The following is a 24,656-nucleotide window of genomic DNA, read 5'->3' on the forward strand; positions in this document are numbered from 1 at the left end:
CTTCATTTTTAATATGTAAATAGTATAATTGAACCATTTTATTATCTTAATTCAGGACCCCACTGGAAATAAGCTTTCGAGCTTTCGTGGGTCATCCTGTGCAAGCCTGTTGTTTTAATGCTACTGTATATATGTTATGGTGACTTGCCAAATAAAATCAATCAATCAATCAATCAATCAAAAACTAAATACACCACATATAAGAATACTTAAATCAAAACAATACGTTTGGCAAAGAAAAATACATTTTACTGATCAAATAATTCTGTATAAACACGACATTCAAAATACATGGAAAGTTCTTAAACAAGCCATGAATTTATCCAGTAACAAGTCCAATATAACTGAAATAAGGTCTAACGGTGATATTATTGGAGATCCTGAAAATATAGCTAATATTTTCAATGACCATTATAGGAACTAACCTAGCTAGAGACATCACCCCTTCAACAAAACACCTTCATGATTACCTATAGGGACACCTAATTCTAGTTCGATATTTTTCACTCCCGTAGTCAAAAAAAATCATTACTGATATTGTATCTAATTTGAATAATAAAAAAGTCGTGGTTATGATGATGTCAACAACTTTATTTTAAAAGGTATAATATCTTAAATTGTCGATCCTTTAACATATATTTTTATCCTTAGTTACCTTCTGTCAATTCAAGTCCCTGATCGCATGAAAATTGCCAAGGCCATTCCATTGTACAAAAAGGGTGACAAGTTAAGTGTCAGTGATTATCGCCCAATTTCTTTATTATCATCCTTGTCAAAAATTTCAGAAAAAGTGTTTATAGCAAAAAAATTGATTTTTTTAAATCTCAAAATATTTTTTCTAACTTTCAGTTTGGATTTAGAGATATTGATTTCGCCACCACGCTTTTGATAATGCTCTCATCCCCATCAAGCCGGCAGCGCAGTGGAGCTCACGTCGGGTCACGTCCAACAAGAGAGAAACCGGCCGACGACTGACCTGTCTTCCTCCTCTTGTCTTGGCTCTTGACAGGTTCAGGCTTACTTTTTGGTTGTTGTTGACTCTCAGTAGCCACATTTGGTGAGTAATTATTTTCTAAATAACGAAAAAAAATCAGTTACTTTACGCCCAATTTGTCTTGATTTGGTGAATGGTATCGTATACCTGTCTGATCCGACTTCGTGTCGATTTCCTCGTGCGGCGATTTACGTAGTGTACAATTTAAATTTGATTATCACGAAATCGGGATATCCCCATTCGATATGTGTGTAATAGAGTTGCATGTCCTGATAAACGCAATAGCCATATCAAAGAATTAGTTTTGCTATTTGCTATCAAAAACGTAGGATGGGGGGTCGGGTGTCCGGACACTATATTTTTGAAGCCTTTTTTTGTCTTTGGATTACAATAAGAATAAGTATTCAATAGAGACCCAGTCAGCAATCTTTGATATTAGTTCACACTCGATACACTCGTCTCGAGCTCGAGCAAGAACAAAGGAAATGGTCCAGTGAATCTATTGTTCTGAACTTCTGGCTTAGTGCAAGGCTTGGTCACTCTATTGTTCTGGACCCGAGTGTAAATTTGAGTGTAAACTATGCTCAAAGATTGCTGACTGCCACTGTATTTGTAGTCATCTTCTATTTTGTTCTCAATGCAATAATTTCCTAACATTTTGTACTTGCTCAAACTTCGATTGTGTCTAATTCTTCCAAATGACTTTCCAAAATTGATTTCAAAATTGTCTGGACACACAACAACTGGGTATATGCACTTGTTCACTACTACCATCTGGCCTGTGGAGAATCTACAGGTAGGACTATGGTTAGGGCTGGGACTAAAACCCGGTACCCGGTCCCGGGTCCCGCCCGGAAGCGTCGGGTACCCGGGTAGAAAAATCAATACCCGATACCCGAAAATTGCTCACCAGTATAACGTACATTGCGTAGTGTAAGGCATGATTGTAAACTCATCACAAAAGTACACAAGTCTCATTCTGAATCTCACCAATTACCCTCGAAATATCCTTAAATATACTAGTTTTTCAAGTGATGACGATGTGACTGAGATCGTTCAATCGTCGCCATGTTTCTTTTGCAGCGTAGTGACGTCATCCAGCCACTGCGACGCAAGCCAATTTATGAATGAAAATATAGTAAGCATGCGCATTGCAAGCCTCAGCCCCACGTAGTATTCCGTCAAAAAAAGTCTGCAATACTGTGTCACCTCGTACCAAAATCGACCAAGAATTCCACTTTCCTTTATTTCATATGAATTATGAAAGGTATTCTCAGAGGATCTGTTTTCTCAACGATACCACACAAGTAAGCAAATTTTATTACTTCGTGCTTTTCCGTCAAAATCTTACGAAGTAGCGTCGATGTTGCATCGTGTTTGTGAGTTTGTAGAATCTATCGCTACGTGAACAAAGTCAATTGATTTCCGGGTTTCAGAGCATACGAGGCGCCAGCCAATCACGTTCTTGATACCATTTTCAGTTTATCATAAACCGAAAATGGTAACACGATCGTGATTGGCTGGCGCATTCGACGCTCCGAAACCCGGAAATCAATTGACTTTGTTCACGTAGCGATAGATTCTATAAATTCACGAACACGATGTAATATCGACGCTACTTCGTAAGATTTTGACGGAAAAGCAAGAAGTAATAAAAATTTGCTTACCAGTGTGGTATCGGTGGGAAAACAGATCCTCTGAGAATACCTTTTATATTTCATATAAAATATAGAAAAGTGGATTTCTAGGCCGATTTTGGTACGAGGTGACAGAGTATTGCATACTTGTTTTGACGGAATACTGCGTTGGGCTGAGGCTTACAATGCGCATGCTTACTATATTTTCATTCATAAATTGGCTTGCATCGCATTGGCTTGATGACGTCACCTATGGGGTTTTTCCACCAGTCATATTTCGAGCGACATGATTTTCGGGTACCCGGGTACCCGCCCGAAAATTACCACGGGTACCCGAAAAGAAAAAAACCCGAAAGTCCCAGGCCTAACTATGGTATGCCAATGCTGTATAGAGCACCCACTTTAAAAAATCATTAAAATATCACTTTTGTGACCAAAATTACTAATTTCAATATAGTTTTAATTTATTTATCATTAGTAATGTGGGAATTATTTTTGTATTCACCAGAGCACTCAAAAACTTGAATTTTGGGCATATTTTTATGTACGCCCTCTATTGGTGGAAAGTAATATGGCAAGAAAATTTTCATTTTTTGATCTCTATTTTTAATTAAGAAAAAGTGATATAAAGTATGAAATTTAAATAAGAGCCGAGTGGTATGAATTAACAGGTCTAATGGAAACTGGCGGTATAAAAAATCAAGCATTTGCCCCAAAGAAAAAGAGAAAATAAGCCAAACATTGCCACCTTTATTTTGTCACACATGGAGATATATAACTGAGAACAAGGTTATATTATAACCTTGTTCATTGAATGAGTGGGTATATGGTAAGCGTATGTAACTAAGGTCACCCAAGTAGACCAAAAGCTTTGGTCTGTGGTTGTTCAGCTGAACTCTGTTGACTTCACAAACCAAATATAGAGACTGAAGATCTAGCACGATCTGTACAGGGGAAGTCAATGGCCATATGACATGTTTATGTACTAGTAAATTCGGATAAACAGGCAAGTAAAGTTGCGCTATAGACGAGGTAAGTCACTGTTTTTGTTCCTTTTAACTTGATTTTTCCCCATTTTGGGGCGATTAATGCCAAGAGGGAATATTCATTAGCATTTCGGTCACGTTTAATTTCAAAAGTTTGATTCATTAAATACAAAAAGAGCCCCGACCTTTGTAGGGGGATTTTGCATTGTGAGTCCCCTAATGATGGCTGCACGATAGTGAGCCGTCGGCCGTCTGTGTACGAGGAGAAATAAAAAAAAAATCAAAAACTCCTCGAAACAGACGGCTGCCAGCTGTCTACACCCAAGCAGTATGGGAGAAAATCTCCCATATTGGAGACTTGCTTTGCAAAAGAAATAACGCCAACAAAGGTATAATTTTTTCCACCCAAAATTTTGACTCGCTGAGCCAGCCCTGAAGCCCATTTGTTTGAACTTTAATGTGTGAATGACACCAAAAATCCTTATAAAAACAAAAGTAGATGGTGAATTTTTAAAGTAGATGGTGAAAAGGGGTTATTTTTCATGAGGAATATGCTTATCACATTTTTATTTGCGGCCAAGCGCAAGCTAATCCTTTTACAGCAAATGTAAACAAAGGAAATTGTTCTCCCAAATTGGAGACTGTCTCTGAAATTGGATACCCAATTCTTCACCAAATTCTGTGATATTAGAGATAATCTCTAGGTGGTTTCAAACCGCCTCGATCACAAGAATCCCCGTTAAATTACGAGAACTTTTTTAGGCTGAAAAATACCCATTAATTATTCCTGCATTCAAACCGCCCTGAAACATACCCTTCGGGACAAGTTCCTGAAGTTACGAGCATGCGCAGTATTGTCTGATAAGCAGGCAAGGCGCGAGATTCAAAATCACTAGCCCAGCAGCCACCCACGGCACCGCACCCAACAAGACGCTGGGCCAAAAGTTCCCGTAATTTGCTTTCACATCGCCAAAATACCTGGGACCTTGGAAAAATCCCAGCGAAAGTTCTCGTAATTTCGCCAAGTACCTACTATTTAGCGGGTATTTTCTTTCGGAGAAATTACGCGTAGTTTGCTTTCACATTACCAAAATACCTGGTATTTTCTGATCGGGGTAAATTTCCCGATCAGAGAATACCTGGAACTGACGAACTTCGAGGCGGTCTGAAACCACCTTCTCTCATGAAAGACAGTCTCCGATATTGGCCGTGCACCTCTACTGCCAAGTTTCCCTCTTCTCTTGGCACATGTGTAGTAAAAAAAGATTAAGGAGAATTTTCTCAAGCCTAGGCCCTGTCAGAGGCGCTGGTCAGAAAATTGGGATCGTCCTAGTTTGCAGGGACTGTCTCGGTTTTCAAAGATTTCTCCACTCATGATAAAAGAAATCTCTGAAAGTTCATTCACCTGTCAAGTGCCGACATCATTTGAGTGCGCTAGTCAATGTAAACATATCAGGTTTCATCACAAGATTATTGGAAGAAGACAAGTTGTGAACAATAGACAGTAAAATGGGGGGGGGGGGATTGAGGTCACAGCACTCTCAATCCCTGTAATTGCTGTCTATGTCCCGCAGGGGTAAGTGAGAAAAAAACTGTCCCCATATTAACAAGCACAATCTCAGTTTATGAAGACATGATTTGTCCTGGTTTATGAGGATATCCTTGATTTCTGGGACAATCCTAACTTTTGGACCAGTGCCTCTACTGGCACTGCTAGTAGTAGGGTGTCCACTGCATCAGTGCATGTGCTGCACTAAACCTAGGGAGCTTTGCGGGCCGGAGCCCAGGACTCGTCTCTCTAATACTAGGCAGACATGGGTATTCTTCAAAATGGGGTAGAATTGGTTGGGTCGCAATACCACTCCAAATAAATTGGGAAAAAATAAATTATGCACTTGTCTCGATTATATGGATGAAGGTCTGTTGTGACACAGAATCCTGACATCGAGGCACAAATTGGACCCTCAAAAAAAGGGAAAAGTAAGTTAGACCTCAATGTCGCTTTCGTTCTCGGTACTGATAGGCCATTTTGTTTTCAATTTTTATAGAAGTAGAACGAACATTACAGAACTTTTCCTCTTTTTGAGGGTCCAGTTTGTGCCTCAAAGTGCCTCGAAGTCTCTCATATGAAATATTTTAGGGCTACATGTAGATATATTATTTTGAACCTTCTCCATATTTTCAATTTCAGTGGGGGGGGGGGTACATATTGCCTTTTTTAATTTATAAAGTCAAAACAAAAAATTGCACTTATAATGATTTATTCCAGCTTGAAAACATGATACATCTGTGTTTCGTAGCACAGAGGTTAGCGTTTAATCCCTAAGAGGAAATGACCAATCATGGTCATTGTATCACATTTTGTACAGTAAACTGAGCAGGAGCCAATCACAATTCTTTCAAATTAGCGATGAATCCCTATAAATCTTCATGTTAAAGGGCCCTGTTTGTGATGAATGAGTTTTATCGAATTACATGTAAGAAGAAAAATCAGCACCTGGGGCCTGTTTCCTAATAGAGCAGGAGCCAGGAGGGGTCAGCATAGCTGAAAAGGTAGACAATTTTCATGTTAATGAAGCTATTCCCCATATCACACAATGCAATGAATGGGGCGTCTGCCGTGTCCTAAGTGGTGGGTGTGGCCGTGGGGGCCCTTAAAAGAGGGCCAAAAAATGAGCTAGCTCAGCTGGAAAGGTAACCACCTGAAACCAACAGGAAAATATTCGGCATAGTTCACTTGTACATGAATGACACTTAACTGACACTTTAAGTGGTGGGGCACCCCCGGCAGACGCCCCCAATTGGGGGCCCCAAATTGAGCTAGATCAGCTGGAAAGGTAACCACTTGAAACCAACAGGAAAATGTTCGGCATAGTTCACTTGTACATGAATGACACTTAACTGACACTTTAAGTGGTGGGGTGCCCCGGCAGACGCCCCCAAAACCCCGCCCCCTCCCAAATTTAGCTAGATCAGCTGGCAAGGTAACCACCTGAAACCAACAGGAAAATGTTCGGAACAGTTCACTTGTACATGAATGACACTTAACTGACACTTTAAGTGGTGGGGCACCCCGGCAGACGCCCCAAATTGGGGGCCCCAAAATGGGCTAGATCAGCTGGAAAGGTAACCACTTGAAACCAACAGGAAAATGTTCGGCATAGTTCACTTGTACATGAATGACACTTAACTGACACTTTAAGTGGTGGGGCGCCCCGGCAGACGCCCCTAAAACCCCGCCCCCTCCCAAATTTAGCTAGATCAGCTGGAAAGGTCACCACTTGAAACCACTGGAAACTGTTTGGCATAGTTCACTTGTATATGAATGACACTATAACTGATACTTTAAGTGGTGGTGCATGCACCCCTGGCAGACGCCCCCCCCCCCCCATGTTGAGCTAGATTAGCTGGAAAGGTAACCACATGGAACCATTATTATTATAACCAAGATTAGCATTCCGGTGAAACAGTTTCAGGCATGTGTTCATGAATATCTTAAATTAATAAATCAATGATTTAATATCCCCCTTGTTCTATTATATGTTATTATATGAAATTAGGTTTATTTAATTTTTTCTACCAAGAACTGAGAAAAAGTTGGATTGACGACTGATTTAAGGCATCTTATATTCATTGCTGCAACTCATTTCATAATAAAGGAGATATACATATGTCATGTAATAACATAAGAAAAAGGAAAGTGTGGACGTGGCATCATCAGCCCACCTAATGAATATTCATGATGGTGTGCATATAACTATTTTTACAAAATATTGCTAAACTTTAAAATTCTATAACTTAGTTATTTGTTATCTGATTTTGTTGAAATTTTCAGCACTGTACTCTGTGAATTATTTTTATTTATGTAAATATTTTCAACACGGAGCATCCCTTCAACTGACATTTTGAGTGGTGGGGAGCCCGGGAGATGCCCCCAAATCCCGACCCCCCCACCACCACTGAGATTGAGCTAGATCAGCTGGAAAGTTTATTAACAACATGAAACCAATTAGAAAATATTCTACATCAGCTGTAGAGGAGCTGGGGGTAGTAGATTAAGATGAATTTGATGTTTTACTTTTTTTCAATTTCGTTTTATCCATGCCATGTTTCCCATCATGTACTCATCTCCACTATCAAATACGAGGACACCTATGCTACTTGCTCAAATGTTTTATGAAAAATGAATGAATACGTATTCATTGTATCATAACTTAATAATTCAATGAATGAGTATGAATTAGAATTTAAAAAAAAAAAATGATAGTTAAAAGAGGACTAGGAAAAGGAAGGGAATGGGAAGCGAAAAATGAGAAAGTGATTACGAATGGAAAAGGAGAAACGGAACATAAGAGAAAACCAGAAAAATAATAGAAAATAACCTTCACACCTCCAAAGTCATGTGTTGATTGCTTCAATGCAAACAAAAATGAATGGGAATAAAGCAGAAATTTAACATGACCTTGAAGAAGTAGGAAGTCAAACATTTAATTTTTCTGATAAAACATATTGCCTTGCATTAGAAAACAGTAGGAACATATCAAATTTTCTGAGCTACGAAAATACAATTTATAAGGACGTTCCACAGTTATGTATGTGCGCATCTTGATTTGCGCATATTTTACACTCTGCGCACTGACGTCACAATGGATGGACAGGTGATTAATCAGCTGCAGGTATGAGCCGATTTATTTACTATGCACTCTAACTAACAAATCCAATGTTTTATTTTATGAAGCTAATAAATAATATAAACTGGAATTACTCCATAGACCAATTCCTAAAAATACTTCTACAAATTCAGAAAACTTTACTCTGTAGTGCTGGAAAGAATAATGAATATTACCACAAGTTTGAATAAATGGTAGAGTGGTTTCAAATTTTTACTCACACAGATACAAAGCATTTGGCGTATTTTTGTAGTTTTAAATTTTGCTCTGATAAAAGCGCTGACAGTTTGAAAACAAGCACATGAACCCCTATCTTTTAATGTGCACCTCTTAGGTATATGATTTCCTCTACAAATTCAAAGTTTGGTGAAAATGACATGGGTTTTGAATAAAGTGCAGCATTTATTGTATTTCTCAAGTTTGTTATTGAAATCACAGTCTCACAGACTGGGTTTTGGTATCTTTCACATAATTTTAAAGAACTGACAGTGCTGTTTAGATTTCAAAGAGCAAACAAATAGCAATATGAATAGATTCTACATCTTGAGCATACAATTATTAACTATGTTTCAAAATTTGATGAAATTTTCATAGATTTTGACTGAGTAATAGAGGTTTAAACTGATTGTATTTATTGCGTGAAGTCGAAAAGGGCCATTTTTTTAAATGCGCAATTTTTAAAAACATCCATTTGGGTGAAGTTTGAAGCTCTATAGCAGAAAATCAAGCACATTGACCCACATAATATTTAGCTTATTTAGAATATCCAGGTGTTACATTATCTCTGTGTAAAGTTAGGTAAAAATGACATGGATTTTACTTTAATTGTGGAACATCCTTACAATGTAAATTCAACGAAAACAAAACTAATAGTTTTAGTTAGCCTCATATGGTAGACAAAGAATTCAATTCCAACAATACTTTGCCTGAGAATGTTGAAGTAATGTGATAAATCTGCAACATTAGGGTTAATAAAAATTATTTACAGATAACTTGTGAATACCGTGGCAGTTTGAATCATCATATTACCACGATTACAAATTTTTCAGGTGTATACTCGCTATCATTAATAGTTATTATTGGCACCAGTGGTTTTTTTTTCTCTCCGTAAAATGCCCCGAACGTATTGGTGATCATAACCAAAATTGTATGGCACATGTTTGTTGTGGATGAGCCTGCAGGGGCCGCGGAACGGTTTTCAAAGTGGGGGGGGGGGGGCTGACCATGCTAAAAATCACAATTATATGGTCATTTTTACGTTTTTGTACACAGTTTTGGAAAAAAGTGGGGGAGGGGTTCCGCGGCCCCTGTGAGGTTCAGCTCTTTTTTATGTACTACTGTACATTCAGTATCAACATCAGATAAGAGAATTGGCTGAAAACGGAAAAAAAGGAAAAAAATGACTTACATATAATCGTAAGTAATGTAATGAAGAAAATGATACAATTATGAAACGATTATATGAACTAAAAAAATAGTCCAGTCGATTTCAGAATGAAAATGCATGAAGATAAAGAACCGACAGTAATCCATGAACCTTCTTGTGTTATTGCATTACACACCATTAAACATGTTACTGTTGACACATTCACACCCTCACACACACACACACACATCCTAATTTGTTTGTAGTTAGCAAGGCAATTTCTCCAGTCTCGTAACCGGGCAGATGGGAGCAGGTTGCCCCCCCCCCCGGCGGATTTCACTGGGAGAAAAAAAAAGGAGGAAGAGAAAAGGGAAAAGAAATGGAAGAAAAAAGGGAGGGAAAGTGAAAGAAAAGGGGAATATAGAGGAAGGGGAGAAAAGGGAAAGAAGAACATAAATCAGGGAAAACAAAATGAAATTTGGGAAAAGGAAAGAAAAACTCATGAGAAAAAATAAATCATCGTAAAATACTACTAGGCTGACCATGTTTGGTAAAACAGTCAAATAAATGACAAACTGAACATGAAAGAAAAAGAAAGAGGCAAAAAAAGCGGAAACGAAGGTTAAATGGAATGAGCCAAAAGCTAAATTTGAAAATGAAGAAAAGGGACAAGAAAAAAAAACAGACTTAAAAACAAGACCGGTCTGCGGAGGACTAAAAACAAAGAACGGGAAGAAAAGTGTATGCCATATAAGTTATATTATTGTGTATGAAGTCTATTATAAACTTCATCAATTTAATGCAGTAATGGTCAAAACCAGGGCCTTGTAACACAAAGGCTAGCGATTAATCGCTAAATGAAATGGCCTATCAATATCATCGTTGCATGCGCATTTTGCTCCCTAGACTGATAGGAACCAATCAGAATTGTTCTTTCAAATTAGCGATTAATCGCTAATCTTTGTGTTACAGAGCCCTGGACAAATAAAGTCCTAGGCTAAGGTCTAGACACATCCTCCTATCCTTACCTATTAAGTAAAGCCTTACGCAGGCAAGAGTTACCGTAGAAAGTTTCTTAATGTCTTCAATCTCAAAAGCTACCGGGGACTTTGCCCCAGACCTCATGCAGCAGAGGCTGCATGAGGTCTGGAGGTTACCCTTTGGAGGTTACAGATGGAGATCTGTAACCTCCAAAGGGCCCTATAACGGGCCCCTGTATGGACGTTCCTGCATTGAGCTTTATGTTGAAGCACTGACGTATATGGGGTGCGGGGCTTGGTTCCACAGCCAAGGTTGGAAGAAAATAAAGATGACAAGGACAGGAAATTAATCGGGGAAAAATGAAATAATTATGATATATAATAAATAATTTTGATATATAATGTAAAAAAAAAACTATCGCATAATTAGAATTTCATTTCAATTGGCCATTGGCAACAATTTCCCATATTTGCTATATGTGCCACCTCAAAATATTTGGTTTATTACGCCACTGCGTTGAAGTAATGTGTTGCGTTAATGGTATACCTGGGATTTTTTCTATAAGGTTTAAAATGGCTTTATATAAAGAGGTAACAAGGGGTCCGGCCCGGATCCCACCCTCATATCACTAGCACACAGATTGAAGGGTTCTACAACTAAGAACAAAAAGAAAAGGATAGGAAAAGTAAGGATTTCATTCCAGCGTTCTAGTCCAATTTGGACGCCCCACATTGGGGGAGTCTGCCGAGGGGGGGGGGTGCCCGACTACTTAAAGTGTCAGTTAAGTGTCATTTATGCACAAGTGAACTATTCAAAATATTTTCCTGTTGATTTCAGTTGGTTACCTTGCCACCTGATCTAGGTAAATTTGGGAGGGGGTGGGGTTTTGGGGGCGTCTGCCGGGGGCGCCCCACCACTTAAAGTGTCAGTTAAGTGTCATTCATGTACAAGTGAACTATGCCGAACATTTTCCTGTTGGTTTCAAGTGGTTACCTTTCCAGCTGATCTAGCTCAATTTGGGGCCCCCAATTGGGGGCGTCTGCCGGGGGTGCCCCACCACTTAAAGTGTCAGTTAAGTGTCATTCATGTACAAGTGAACTGTTCCGAACATTTTCCTGTTGGTTTCAGGTGGTTACCTTGCCAGCTGATCTAGCTAAATTTGGGAGGGGGCGGGGTTTTGGGGGCGTCTGCCGGGGGCACCCCACCACTTAAAGTGTCAGTTAAGTGTCATTCATGTACAAGTGAACTATGCCGAACATTTTCCTGTTGGTTTCAAGTGGTTACCTTTCCAGCTGATCTAGCTCAATTTGGGGCCCCAATTGGGGGCGTCTGCCGGGGGTGCCCCACCACTTAAAGTGTCAGTTAAGTGTCATTCATGTACAAGTGAACTATGCCGGATATTTTCCTGTTGGTTTCAGGTGGTTACCTTTCCAGCTGAGCTAGCTCATTTTTTGGCCCTCTTTTAAGGGCCCCCACGGCCACACCCACCACTTAGGACACGGCAGACGCCCCATTCATTGCATTGTGTGATATGGGGAATAGCTTCATTAACATGAAAATTGTCTACCTTTTCAGCTATGCTGACCCCTCCTGGCTCCCGTACTATAAAGGACTTGCAAATGTTTTAACTTTGCCATTATCATGGCAACTGCCATGGAAACCTTAATTGTGATTGGCTGCTAAACCCTGTTACCATGGTAGTTGCCAGTATGGCAAAGTTACAACAGTTGCAAGTCCTTCATGAAACGGGGCCCCAGGCCAGTCTAACTCTAATATTCATGTATGCAACTTGCATAAATTTAGAGGAGAAAAGCTGGATGTTGAATTGCCTTCATTCAATGAGAGAGTTAAAATTCCTGCATGGGAGCTCATGTTTTGTTAAACACTCCTGTATGTACATGTATCTGGTATTCTCATTCAGGCTGTATTAGATAGGAATGGACTACGAATTCAAGCAGCAGACCTCTCAGGTGCGGGAGTCCGTGGAAGACCTCTTCGACTTCGAGGGGTGCAAAGTTGGCAGGGGAACTTACGGGCATGTCTACAAGGCCACCACCAAGAAAGAACCCAAGAAGGAATATGCCCTGAAGCAGATAGAAGGCACAGGAATATCCATGTCTGCATGTAGGGAAGTAGCTGTGAGTATAGTGCATCAGTTCGGGAGTTAGTATAGATAATGCATATCAGGGCAATAGGGAATAATAATGCACATCACTGAGGGTATGGAAGGGGAACTTGTGGGCATGTCTACAAGGCCACCACCAAGAAAGAACCCAAGAAGGAATATGCCCTGAAGCAGATAGAAGGCACAGGAATATCCATGTCTGCATGTAGGGAAGTAGCTGTGAGTATAGTGCATCAGTTCGGGAGTTAGTATAGATAATGCATATCAGGGCAATAGGGAATTATAATGCACATCAGTCAAGGGCATTAGTATACAAATAATGCATATCAACGAGGATGTTATACAAATAATACATATCAAGGAGGGCATTACCATTCAAATAATGCACATAAACGTGGGCATTAGTACATGTATACAAATAATGCACATCAACAAGGATGTTAATAATATACAAATAATGCGCATCAACATAGGCACTAGTATACAAATAATGCACAAGGGCATTAGTATACAAATGATACATGCACATGTGGCAGTCCTACATGTACATGTACTTGCATCAAGCGCAAGTCCCAAATAGGAGATCTTGATTTGTTGAAAATCATGTTGTTCATGATTTTTAGAGTTGCGTTTCATTTGAACTCTTTCTGCATTGGCCACTAGGGAGGGCATACATGTATGTGCAATAGAATATACCATTGGCTTCCCGCAAGAAGGGACTTATCCATATTTTCTTTAAAAAAGCATGTCGTGAACTTTCTTTCTGGTACCATTCTCAAACCTCAATGTGACATCATTATGACGTAATGAGCAAAAACATTCCAACATGCTTTATGCACATACAGTAGATGCATCCTTTCTCTGGGAACTGGATTGCGCATTCACGTTAGTCTCTTTTCTCTGGGATCTTGATCAGTGGATTGCATATTTTTGCCCCTGGAAAAGGGCGTATGGTATTCATTCATAAGATAAGAAAGCGTTTAGCGTGTTTTAAATTAAATCACATAATATCAATGATGAAAAAATCTTGCTTTGTCAGAAAGTTTGAGAATTAGGGCAGAAAATAATAGACTGTCTGCTAAAATCACAAAACAAGGTCAAAACATAATTTGGATTTTCTTGAAAATGTACTTCTTGCACACTTGCGCGCAAAGTCCCTTCTTGCGGGAAGCCGACAATATAATATATACTATTCAAGTTGCTTTTGATACAATTCTAGCATGCTCAATGGGAAAGCCATGGATGTTTAACTTTGGGCTAGATTGAAGGTACCAAGAATAATTTCCGATTTTGATGACCGATCAAAAGTATAGTTTATTTGATGTGGATCCATGTTATATTTGACCCCCACCCTCTTTTTTGCATGATGAGGCTATGAAATTGTAAACCTTGATTTCCCCTCTTGCCATACATGTAATGTATCCAGGGGCCTGTTTCAAAAAGAGTTACAACTGTTGTAACTTTGGCATTATGACAACTACCATGGTAACCTTGATTTTGATTGGCTGTTGAGCCCTGTTGTCGTGGTAGTTGCCATAATGGCGAAGTTACAGCAGTTGTAACTCTTTATGAAACAGGCCCCTTGAGGTGGCAGTTGCTCCATCGACAATTGCTTTGCTATGAATTCCACTCACAAATGGCGTGACCAACTTTAACATTGGATTAATGACACTATACCCTATCCTAAACTTAAAGCTTGTGTATAGTTTTGGTAAATCCACCAAAATGCACCTATCACTATTCCAATTCATTGCTAGCTAATATGAATGGATATGCCCTATAACAGTTATGATGTGGAGGAGATGAAATGAAAATGTGTTTTACAGGATAAATTTTGCGATTTTACATGGAAATTTAACTTGATCGGGTCACCCGATCAAATTAAAATATCTGTGTGTTTTTGTCTTTCAATTAAATCCTATTCCAAATCATAGAATGGGCTGAAACTTTCAAGATATGTTCTTTGTCTGTAACTTTTGGATATCTAATCACTAAATTTATAAGATAAGCTCTTGAATGCCCATTTTTTAAATTTAAAACAGGCATCGCCGAGAGAGGGCGCTATATATCCAAGATTTGAATATTTGAAATTTTTTCAGAGAAGTGCAGTTGGAAAAATATCTAACGGTCTCTACGCTTCAGTAAGACTGTCATATTAGATGATATTCGATTATCAATCACATTATTGACCCTTTACCAAAGCTATACACAGGCTTTAACATAAAACCCTATTGCAACCCTAATCCTAACTCGACATCTCAGACCAGTCCAGGAACTAGATTCTTCCCTCTTTATCTTTCTTTCCTAGTTACTCAGGGAATTACGTCATCCGAATGTGATCTGTCTACGAAGGGTCTTCCTCTCTCACAGCGATAGAAAGGTGTACCTGCTTTGTGACTTCTCAGAACATGACCTATGGGTAAGTGATCACCGCACCTGATTACACAGCACTTAGCAATCGCTTGTAAGGTTGATCTGAGCCCCGTCTTACAAAGAGTTACGATGATCCAATCAGTGTCAGAATTTTTTCTACAGGAAATTTGCAAAATGGCCTTTGTAAACAAGGAGAACACACCAAATTGTCAAGAAATCAATGAATTTTTGGATATCATATCTCGATAAAAAAAAAATAAACTCAGATTCATGATAACAAGATAATGGTCAATATAATAAATTGCAATTATCAACTGTTATGATTGATTACTAACTAAGGTTTGTGCACAGGAACACTTGTCTGACTAACTTAAAGGGCAAGTCCATCCTGTCACTTTGTTTGTTGTAATAAAAGCAATGACATTTGATAGTGAAACGTCAATGAAAATTATTAAGGATTTTTTTTTATTTTATGCAGATTTACATTTTGATATTGCTCGCTTTCATGTTCCAACTCTTAAAGTAAAGGGCCTTTTTTAAATAGACCTATTCCAAAAAAAATGCATTGTATTTTGCAGTGGTAACACTCCGTCTGTTGGAAAAGACGCAAGTGTTGGTCCTGTGTAGTTGAGTCACAATGTACCTGTATGCATGTTAACACCATCACACTGTTCGTCAAAGAGTAGGGTGTTCAGCTGGACAGGTGTAGTGCTCCTGCCCATTCCTGGCAAAAGCTCAGTAGTACGATAATACACTTGCGGCCCATAACACGCAGCTTAGCCATGATCATAGAACATTTTTCTACGATTGATTGCATTGACTACAATGTACTATCAATGGTGAAAATAAAGCGTACGATCAATCGCTAACCTTTTTGTTTCGCGACCCAGAAGGTGGTAAGTATTCAGAGAGGAATGGATTTAGGTAACGTTTGAACTTTGGGTTTATGTTTGGTTTACTGCACTATGTTGATTTTCGATAGTTGTCGCAGGAGCAAATCTCATGGACCCATCTGGGGAGTGTTTCATCAACATTTTCATCCGACAAGTTGTCAGATCTGACATCTTTCTCTGATGTTGATTGGCTGAGAGGTACTGTTTCTATGGTAACTGTCGGATAAAATGGGACTTGTCGGATAAAACGTCCGACAAGTTCTTTCATGAAATGCCCCCCTGAACCAGCCTTTGTTCTTTTCTATTTTCCCCTCTGTTGTTGGTGTAGCATATCATCAAGTACCATCGGGCAAACAAAGCAAGCAAGAAGGGTCCTACATCAGTGCCGCCCATCATGGTCAAGTCTCTCCTCTATCAGATCCTTGACGGAATCCATTATCTTCATTCTAACTGGGTGTTACATCGGGATCTTGTAAGTTTACACAATCTTGGGAGTGTGTCATGATGATGATTATAATAATAATAGGCATTTATACAGCGCCATCTGTCTATAAATATTCTATTCCGAGGCGCATTGTTATTATTATTACCCCGGCTTTAGCTCGAGCTGCCTTTCAGCGCTCATGCATTCAAGGACTTAATCCTGCCGGGTACCCATTCACCTCACCTGGGTCGAGTGCAGCACAACGGGGATAAATTTCTTGCTGAAGGAAATTACGCCATGGCTGGGATTCGAACCCACGACCCTCTGTTTCAAAGTCAGAAGACTTATCCACTGGGCCACAACAATGATGATAACGATAAGGATTCTTTACAGAATCCATTATCTTCATTCTGACTGGGTGTTCCATCGGGATCTTGTAAGTTTGCACAACTGGGAAGTGTGTCATAATGATAATGACGATAATGATTCTTGACTGAATCCATTATCTTCAATTTAACTGGGTGTTACAATGGATCTTGTAAGTTTGCACAACTGGGGAGTGTCTTCGTAATGATGATGATGATGTTGATAATAGTGATAAATAAAATGATAATGACTCTTGACCGAATCCATTATCTTCATTCTAACTGGGTGTTACATGTACGTCAGGATCTTGTAAGATTGCACAACATGGGGCATTTTGTAATGATAATAATAATGAATTTTAATTAAGGTTAAATCTCCAGTTCTCCTTTTTATGGAATTCATATTCTATTGTAATCTCTATATTCTTTGTACTTTGATGACATGCCCAAAACATATAGGACAAGCCGGCGTTCTTAAAACATTTTAAACAGTTTTCTGAAGTAGCCTTGTTCTTTGAAATTTTCAGCAACCTCCTCCCCCATTTTCATCCCTGACTCTGTTATGTTTCAGTTCTTTGTAAAATTTATGAATAATTTCTCATTATTGACAGAAACCAGCTAATATTCTTGTAATGGGTGAAGGTCCTGAGAGAGGAAGAGTAAAAATAGGTAAGAATTCTTAAAGATTATTATTCAACACTATTAATTCAGGACTGCGTCTTACAAAGAGTTGTGATTGATCCGATCAATCATAACTATGGAAAGCCAGCAAAGTCAACATATGAATACATGTTTGTTCAAGGTAGGAATGTATATCCATAAATTTCTTGACAATTTGATGAGTTCTGCTTTGTTTACAAAGGACATTTTTCAAATTTCCTGTAGAAAAATTATGGCACGGATGGATTTCCATAGTTAGGGTAGATTGGATCAATCATAACTTTGTAAGATGGGGCCCTGGTATAAAAAAAAAATAGTCACTTTCTAAAATGCAAAGTTTAATTTTGCTAGTGATGAGCATGAATGAACAAATTCCTTTGCCTGCATTCTGAACTTGGGTTTAATTGAAAATCTGGTCTGAATTTGCAGTTTATCTATGGAAAGCCAATAGTGACACGAATATTTAACAGTACAAGTTTGATTTATTGGAATATTAACTAAACAAGCGCTTGCCACCACTATACAGAGTACATGTATAATGAACATAATCATAGAAACGTACTATACTAACAGAATGTTGACATTTTCTGCTTTCCATAATTTTAGCACAGAGTAAGACCAGGGCCTACATGTAACTTAACCCTAATTCTCCCGAGGGGGGGGGGGGCATAATGGCCCCCCTCGACAATTTTCGCGATAGATCTGCTGAAATTTTTTGACATCGCCGCCTACTGACTCTTTACTTTCAAGTATCGCGCAAAGTTTGAGCCCAAATTTGTGACGCCCGGGTACGCGGTTACGGCATTACGCAACATTATGTAAGTGCATGTCAGACCCAAAATTGCTCATAAACGTGATTTCATGTACAAATCCAATGCAAGTTGTGTATTTAGCCAAAATTCATAAATGTATCATTATTTCTACTTTTACTGATTAAACTTAATTAATTTTGCCTTGTTTATGATCAGTATTAAGTTTGGAACGATTTCCATTGAAAAAACAATAAAAAACAAAGTAAAAAAAACAAAGAAATACATAAGAAATTCGTAAAACAATAAAATACATAAGAAATTGATTTCCAAACCGAAGTTTTTTTAATTGCGATTGTTAAGAATGCTACAAAGATTATTTTTACCAAAAATTAGCATTCTAGGAGCTTTATTTAGTGAATAAGAGCAAAAAGTATGATTTATGCATAAATTAATTAATTCATATAATTATAAAATAAAGTCTCATTATTTTGGAAAATTTTACCATACAGCCTTGTAGATTACATCGCACGCTACCAGCGTGGAAATTTTTGCGACGCTCGCGCGATCGGCGGCCAAGATCTTAGGGGGGCCATAATGCCCCCCCACCCGGAATGACAAGAATCAAAATACCCCGGGAGATTTAGGGTTAAACCAGACTTCAGGGCATGGCCACTGAAACAGCTTGTGATTAGCAAGAAAAAGAATAAAATGTAGGTTCATTTTCTACACTGAGGTTTGCTTAGATGAATCGATGATTGCAAATCTGTCGAGACTAATCACTACAGAACTATGTTTAGGTGCAGTGAAATTACATGTTCCTTTAAAACACATTTTTGCATGTTCTGATTAGGAAAAGGTCTTCCACTTAACTAATTACACCATGTCAAAGTTTATGCAACTTGTGAATTGATATTACATGTACAGTCGTCCTCAAAATTATTCATACCCTTGGTGATATTTGTGTTTTTTCATGTTTGTGATGAAATGAATGCATTTTGTCAAGTTTCTCTATGATTTATATGTGACCTACTAGTAAAGGAATATCAACAATGCACAATTCAAGAAATCTCTCTTTTCAGGGGTAATTTATTCATAGATATTAAAAAAATGTCATGTTCAAAATTATTCATACCCTAGGTTTTCTGAGTCCAATGTCTTTCATTAATAGTCAATAACATAGCCTTTGTTCTTTACGACTGCTTCTAGATGATTCTTGTACATGTCCACAAGCTTCCTGCATGTATCCTGCGGGATGTTTGCCCATTCTGCCTTGGCTTAGGCCTCAAGCTGGGTCAGGTTGGTCAGGTTCCTAGCCATCACTCTGACCTAAAGTCTCGCCACAAGTTCTTGATCGGATTCAAGTCAGGACTCTGACTTGGCCATTCTAGGACGTTGATATCAGTGTCCTTGCACCATTTCTTCACCAGCTTGGCGGTATGCTTTGGGTCATTGTCTTGTTGGTACTTCCAGTTAGGGCCAGCCAGGAGTTTCTCAGCAGATTCCTTCAAGTTCTCATCAATGGATCTGGATGTAATCCTCATTTTTCATGATTCCTTGGAATCATGAAAAAGGAGGTTCCCTGTGCCACTGGAAGAGAAACATCCCCATAGCATTATGTGCCCACCACCATGCTTGACAGTTGGCACAGTGTTCTTTGGATTGTATGCTTCCCCTTTATTCCTCCAGACGTATTCAACATCCATACGGCCAAATAACTCCAACTTCGTCTCATCAGACCATAGGATGGTTGACAAAAAGCTTGGATTTTGCTTCAGTTGAGACAGTTGAGTCTTCAGATGTTTCTCCCTGAGCAGCGGTGTCTTCCGAGGCCTTTCGTACATGGAGACCTCCTTTGTGCAAGACTCGCTCGATGGTGGACCATGACACCTTCATCCCTGACCAGTCAAGTATTTCAAGTAGGGCCTTGGTTGTGGTCCGGGGGTTGTTAGTGACCTCTTAGCAGACAGTTTTCCTGGCAAGTTTAGGGGACACATTGCACTTCCTGCCACGCCCACTATGGTTGTTCATAGTGTTGCACCTCTTGTGCTTCTTGATTATGCTCTGAACTGTTGCTACAGGGACGTCATCCTGCTTTAAAATGGCCTTTAACACTTTCTCTCACTGTGGGCATGCACAAGAAGTTGTCGTAGGTCCTCACTGAGCTCCTTTTTCTTGACCATGATTATCAGAGACTGAGAATTACCAGAATGCTTTCCTCTATTCATACCCTTACAGAAAGATGCTATTTTCTATCATTGTTTAATGATTTGTTTAACAAAGAAGGTATTTAATTCATTGGAACATCTTGAAATAACTATAGGACAAGAAATAACACATTCCTAGTCAGTAAAAATAATGCACGATGTCATAAAAGGACATTTTTGTCGAGGTATTGGCAAGGGTATGAATAATTCTTACAAGTGCAAAAAATTACTTTCGACCCTATCTATTATTATGCAAATGAAGACGAGCCAGCGCATAAGTCAAATCATGCATAGCAACAAGCAGACAAAAGATACAAAGACAGTTACATCATAAAAGCTTTTACAAGTGAAAAATCTACTAAAGAATGTTTTTCGACAAGGGGTATGAATAATTTTGAGGACAACTGTATGTTCACAATTTATGTGATGATTCTGTAATGAAATATGACAATCTGTATGACAACCATCTCTTTTCAGCAGACATCGGATTTGCACAGTTACGTGAATTTAACTCGCCTCTCCAACCTCTACATGTAGCTTACCTTGACCCGTTGGAACTTTTCCATAGACTACACTGCTCATAAAGACAGCTTTTCTTGACCCTCATCATGGGTGGTCCTTTTAGGTTTCACTGTACAATAATCACTTTATGACCATCTTCTCTTTCTAGCTGACATGGGTTTTGCAAGGTTATTCAACTCGCCTCTCAAACCCTTAGCCGACCTTGACCCCGTGGTGGTGACCTTCTGGTACAGAGCACCAGAGCTTCTACTAGGGGCCAGGCACTACACAAAAGCAATAGGTAACGGTCCCATGTACCCGTTTCTGTGTTGTTTCCCCTATTGTCTTGAATGGACTTCTCTATTAATGTCTACCTACGTAATTGCTAACCTTGATCTTGTGGTGACCGTCTGGTACAGAACGCCTAGCTTCTTCTAGGGGCCAGGCATTGCACAAAAGTAATAGGTAACAGTCCTATGTAAATCTGTTCTTGTGTTGTTTTTATTAGTCTTGCATGAACCTCTGTTTTTAATGTGCAGATGCTTTCTATGTGAAAGTAAAGATATAATAACGAAATACAAGTTTACAAATAATATTTGCAAACTTGTATTTCGTTGATCGAAAGGATGACGCTAGTGCATAACTGAACAATTGATTGAATCTGATACGTTACAGGGCACTAATGTTTGTGTAATGGTGATGCGCATGATGATATACTCTTCAAATCTGTAGTTCAGGTGTATAAAATATGATACATGTATTCTGCATTTTGATAAAGATTTTTATGATGACGTTGCATAAAAAGCGTAATCTTGTTTTCTTTGATCTCCTTTATAGATATATGGGCCATAGGCTGTATATTTGCAGAATTACTAACTTCTGAACCCATCTTCCACTGCCGTCAAGAAGATATTAAAACCAGCAACCCTTATCATCACGATCAACTAGACAGAATATTCAATGTCATGGGCTTCCCTCAAGGTAAAGTTACAGTACCTTTCTTATTCATTGATAAAATCATGTTTATTTATTGATTTCTTCATTTTCCTATTGATTTATTCATCTATCCATCTATCTATCTATCTATCTATCTGTCTATCTGTCTATCTATCTATCTATCTATCTATCCATCCATCCATCCATCCATCCATCTATTAACTTATTCATTTGTTCATTCATTTCTTTTATTTTTCGTACCTGTTTTATGAATTTATTTACTAATTTACTTTATGGTTTATTTATTCAGTTACCATTCTTAACTTGTTTAACTTGAAGTCTACCCTGCTAAAATTATAAAATGGCGATTCCATAAAATAAGTTTATCCGACCCCATGTTTGTGGGACCCTTCACGAAAATTTTTGTCTCCGATTTCTGGTTCTTTTGACAGTCTGTAATGCTCTCAAATGATCAGTTTATGAAGTAAACTTGAGAAAAATGGGGTCGGATGTGCAATAAGGTTGATTGTTCTATGGAATTGCTCAAAAGCTGACAGGTGAACTTTTTGTTTACATTGTATATTTTCATATCTTTAGTATGTTTCTTCCACATTGTTTAATGGTGAAGACATGCGAACCTTATTCACACTTCCCTTACTGTTAAGAATGATTTTAGTGTCAAATGAGCTGATAATTTATATCCTTATACATAGTTTAAGAAACAACTTTAGACCAGAATTAAAATTAAACCCAACGTCAGACTGTGGGCCATTTTGTTTTTGGTTGTCTGTCAGTCTATCTGTGTGTCCCTATTCGTTATTGGAGGTAACTCCAGAATTTCTTTCAGACTAATCTTCTTCAAACTTTGGTGTCATGTACAGGAGTGATGATAATCTGATAGTTATAGGGGTACCAAGATCTAGGTTTATACAGAACATCGCTGTTCCGAAGATATTTTGATTGCATGATGGGCTGTTTGACATTTTTGTCTCACCTGCGAAGCAAAGTTAGACTATTGGCGCCGCTTTTCCGACGGCAACGGCGGCGTCAACATCAAATCTTAACCTGAGGTTAAGTTTTTGAAATGACGTCATAACTTAGAAAGTATATGGACCTAGTTAATAAAACTTGGCCATAAGGTAAATCAAGTATTACTGAACATCCTATTAGAGTTTCATGTCACATGACCAAGGTCAAAGGTCATTTAGGGTCAATGAACTTAGACCATGTTGGAGGAATCAACATCAAAATCTTAACCTGAGGTTAAGTTTTTGAAATGTCATCATAACTTAGAAAATATATTAACCTAGTTCATGAAACTTGGACATAAGGTTAATCAAGTATCACTGAACATCCTGCATGAGTTTCACGTCACATGACCAAGGTCAAAGGTCATTTAGGGTCAATGAACTTTGGCCGAATTGGGGATATCTGTTGAATTCCCATCATAACTTTGAAAGTTTATGGATCTGATTCATGAAACTTGGACATAATGGTAATCAAGCATCACTGACAATTTTGTGCAAGTTTCAGGTCTCATGATTAAGGTCAAAGGTCATTTAGGGTCAATGAACTTTGGCCGAATCGGAGTATCTGTTGAATTACCATCATAACTTTGAAAGTTTATTGGTCTAGTTCATTAAACTTGGACATTAGAGTAATCAAGTATCACTGAACATCCTGTGCGCATTTCAGGTCACATGACCAAGGTCAAAGGTCAATGAACTTTGGCCGAATTGGGTGTATCTGTTGAATTACCATCATAACTTTGAAAGTTTATGGATCTGATTCATGAAACTTGGACATAATAGTAATCAAGCATCACTGAACATTTTGTGCAAGTTTCAGGTCTCATGATTAAGGTCAAAGGTCATTTAGGGTCAATGAACTTTGGCCGAATCGGAGTATCTGTTGAATTACCATCATAACTTTGAAAGTTTATTGGTCTAGTTCATTAAACTTGGACATTAGTGTAATCAAGTATCACTGAACATCTTGTGCGAGTTAGAGTAGTATTCAAAGTCAGCACTGCTGCTATATTGAACCGCGTGATGCAGGTGAGACGGCCAGAGGCATTCCACGTGTTAACATTAAAGGGGAAGTTCACCCTGACAAAAAGTTTATTGTAAAAATAGCAGAAAAAAATAATAAAAAATATTGCCGAAGGTTTGAGAAAAATTCATCAAATAATTAAAAAGTTATTAGAATTTCAATTATTTGATTTGTGACGTCATATGCGAGCAGCATTCCTACATAGTGAATGGTAAAAAGTCAATGAAATGTCATTTTCTCAGAAAATTGAAAATGGTATTCTCTGTACCTTTTGTATATCAATAGACAAATCATTTCACACCCAATCATGAATAAAAATGTTTTTGAGAAAAATTCATCAAATAATTAAAAAGTTATTAGAATTTCAATTATTTGATTTGTGACGTCATGCGAGCAGCATTCCTACATAGTGAATGGTAAAAAGTCAATGAAATGTCATTTTCTCAGAAAATTGAAAATGGTTTTCTCTGTACCTTTTGTATATCAATAGACAAATCATTTCACACCCAATCATGAATAGAAAACAAAATTATGTCATCAGGAACCATACAAAATTTGAAATTCATGCATTTTATATTACATAACACATGGGGCAGCTGCTCGTTTATGACGTCACAAATCCAAAACTTTGAACTCTAATAACTTTCTTACTCTTTAACAGATTTTCCTCAAACCTTCACCAATATTTTTTATTATTTTTTCGGCGATTTTTACAACAAAGTTTTCTTCAGGGTGAA

The 24,656-nt window shown here is 38.2% G+C and overlaps 1 protein-coding gene across 3 annotated transcripts in view; it reads left to right on the plus strand.

Annotated features, from left to right (window-relative positions):
• Positions 1-955: 955 nt before the first annotated feature.
• LOC121414213 (cyclin-dependent kinase 8-like) overlaps positions 956-24,656 on the plus strand; it is a 34,199-nt gene continuing 10,498 nt past the window's right edge. Inside the window, exons 1-7 of one of the 3 annotated variants that reach the window (XM_041607298.1) lie at positions 956-1,057; positions 12,556-12,772; positions 15,068-15,178; positions 16,354-16,497; positions 17,426-17,483; positions 21,101-21,232; positions 21,769-21,912. In XM_041607298.1, coding sequence (XP_041463232.1) covers positions 12,572-12,772; positions 15,068-15,178; positions 16,354-16,497; positions 17,426-17,483; positions 21,101-21,232; positions 21,769-21,912 — 790 coding nt within the window. In that variant the 5' untranslated portion in view covers positions 956-1,057; positions 12,556-12,571. Of the gene's footprint in view, positions 1,058-12,555; positions 12,773-12,879; positions 12,979-15,067; positions 15,179-16,353; positions 16,498-17,425; positions 17,484-21,100; positions 21,233-21,768; positions 21,913-24,656 lie in introns of those variants that run through there. The other 2 variants (XM_041607299.1, XM_041607300.1) reach the window with 2 other exon arrangements.

Source organism: Lytechinus variegatus, chromosome 4 (assembly GCF_018143015.1).
Source record: "Lytechinus variegatus isolate NC3 chromosome 4, Lvar_3.0, whole genome shotgun sequence".
In the NCBI taxonomy this organism is placed as follows: Eukaryota; Metazoa; Echinodermata; class Echinoidea; order Temnopleuroida; family Toxopneustidae; genus Lytechinus; species Lytechinus variegatus.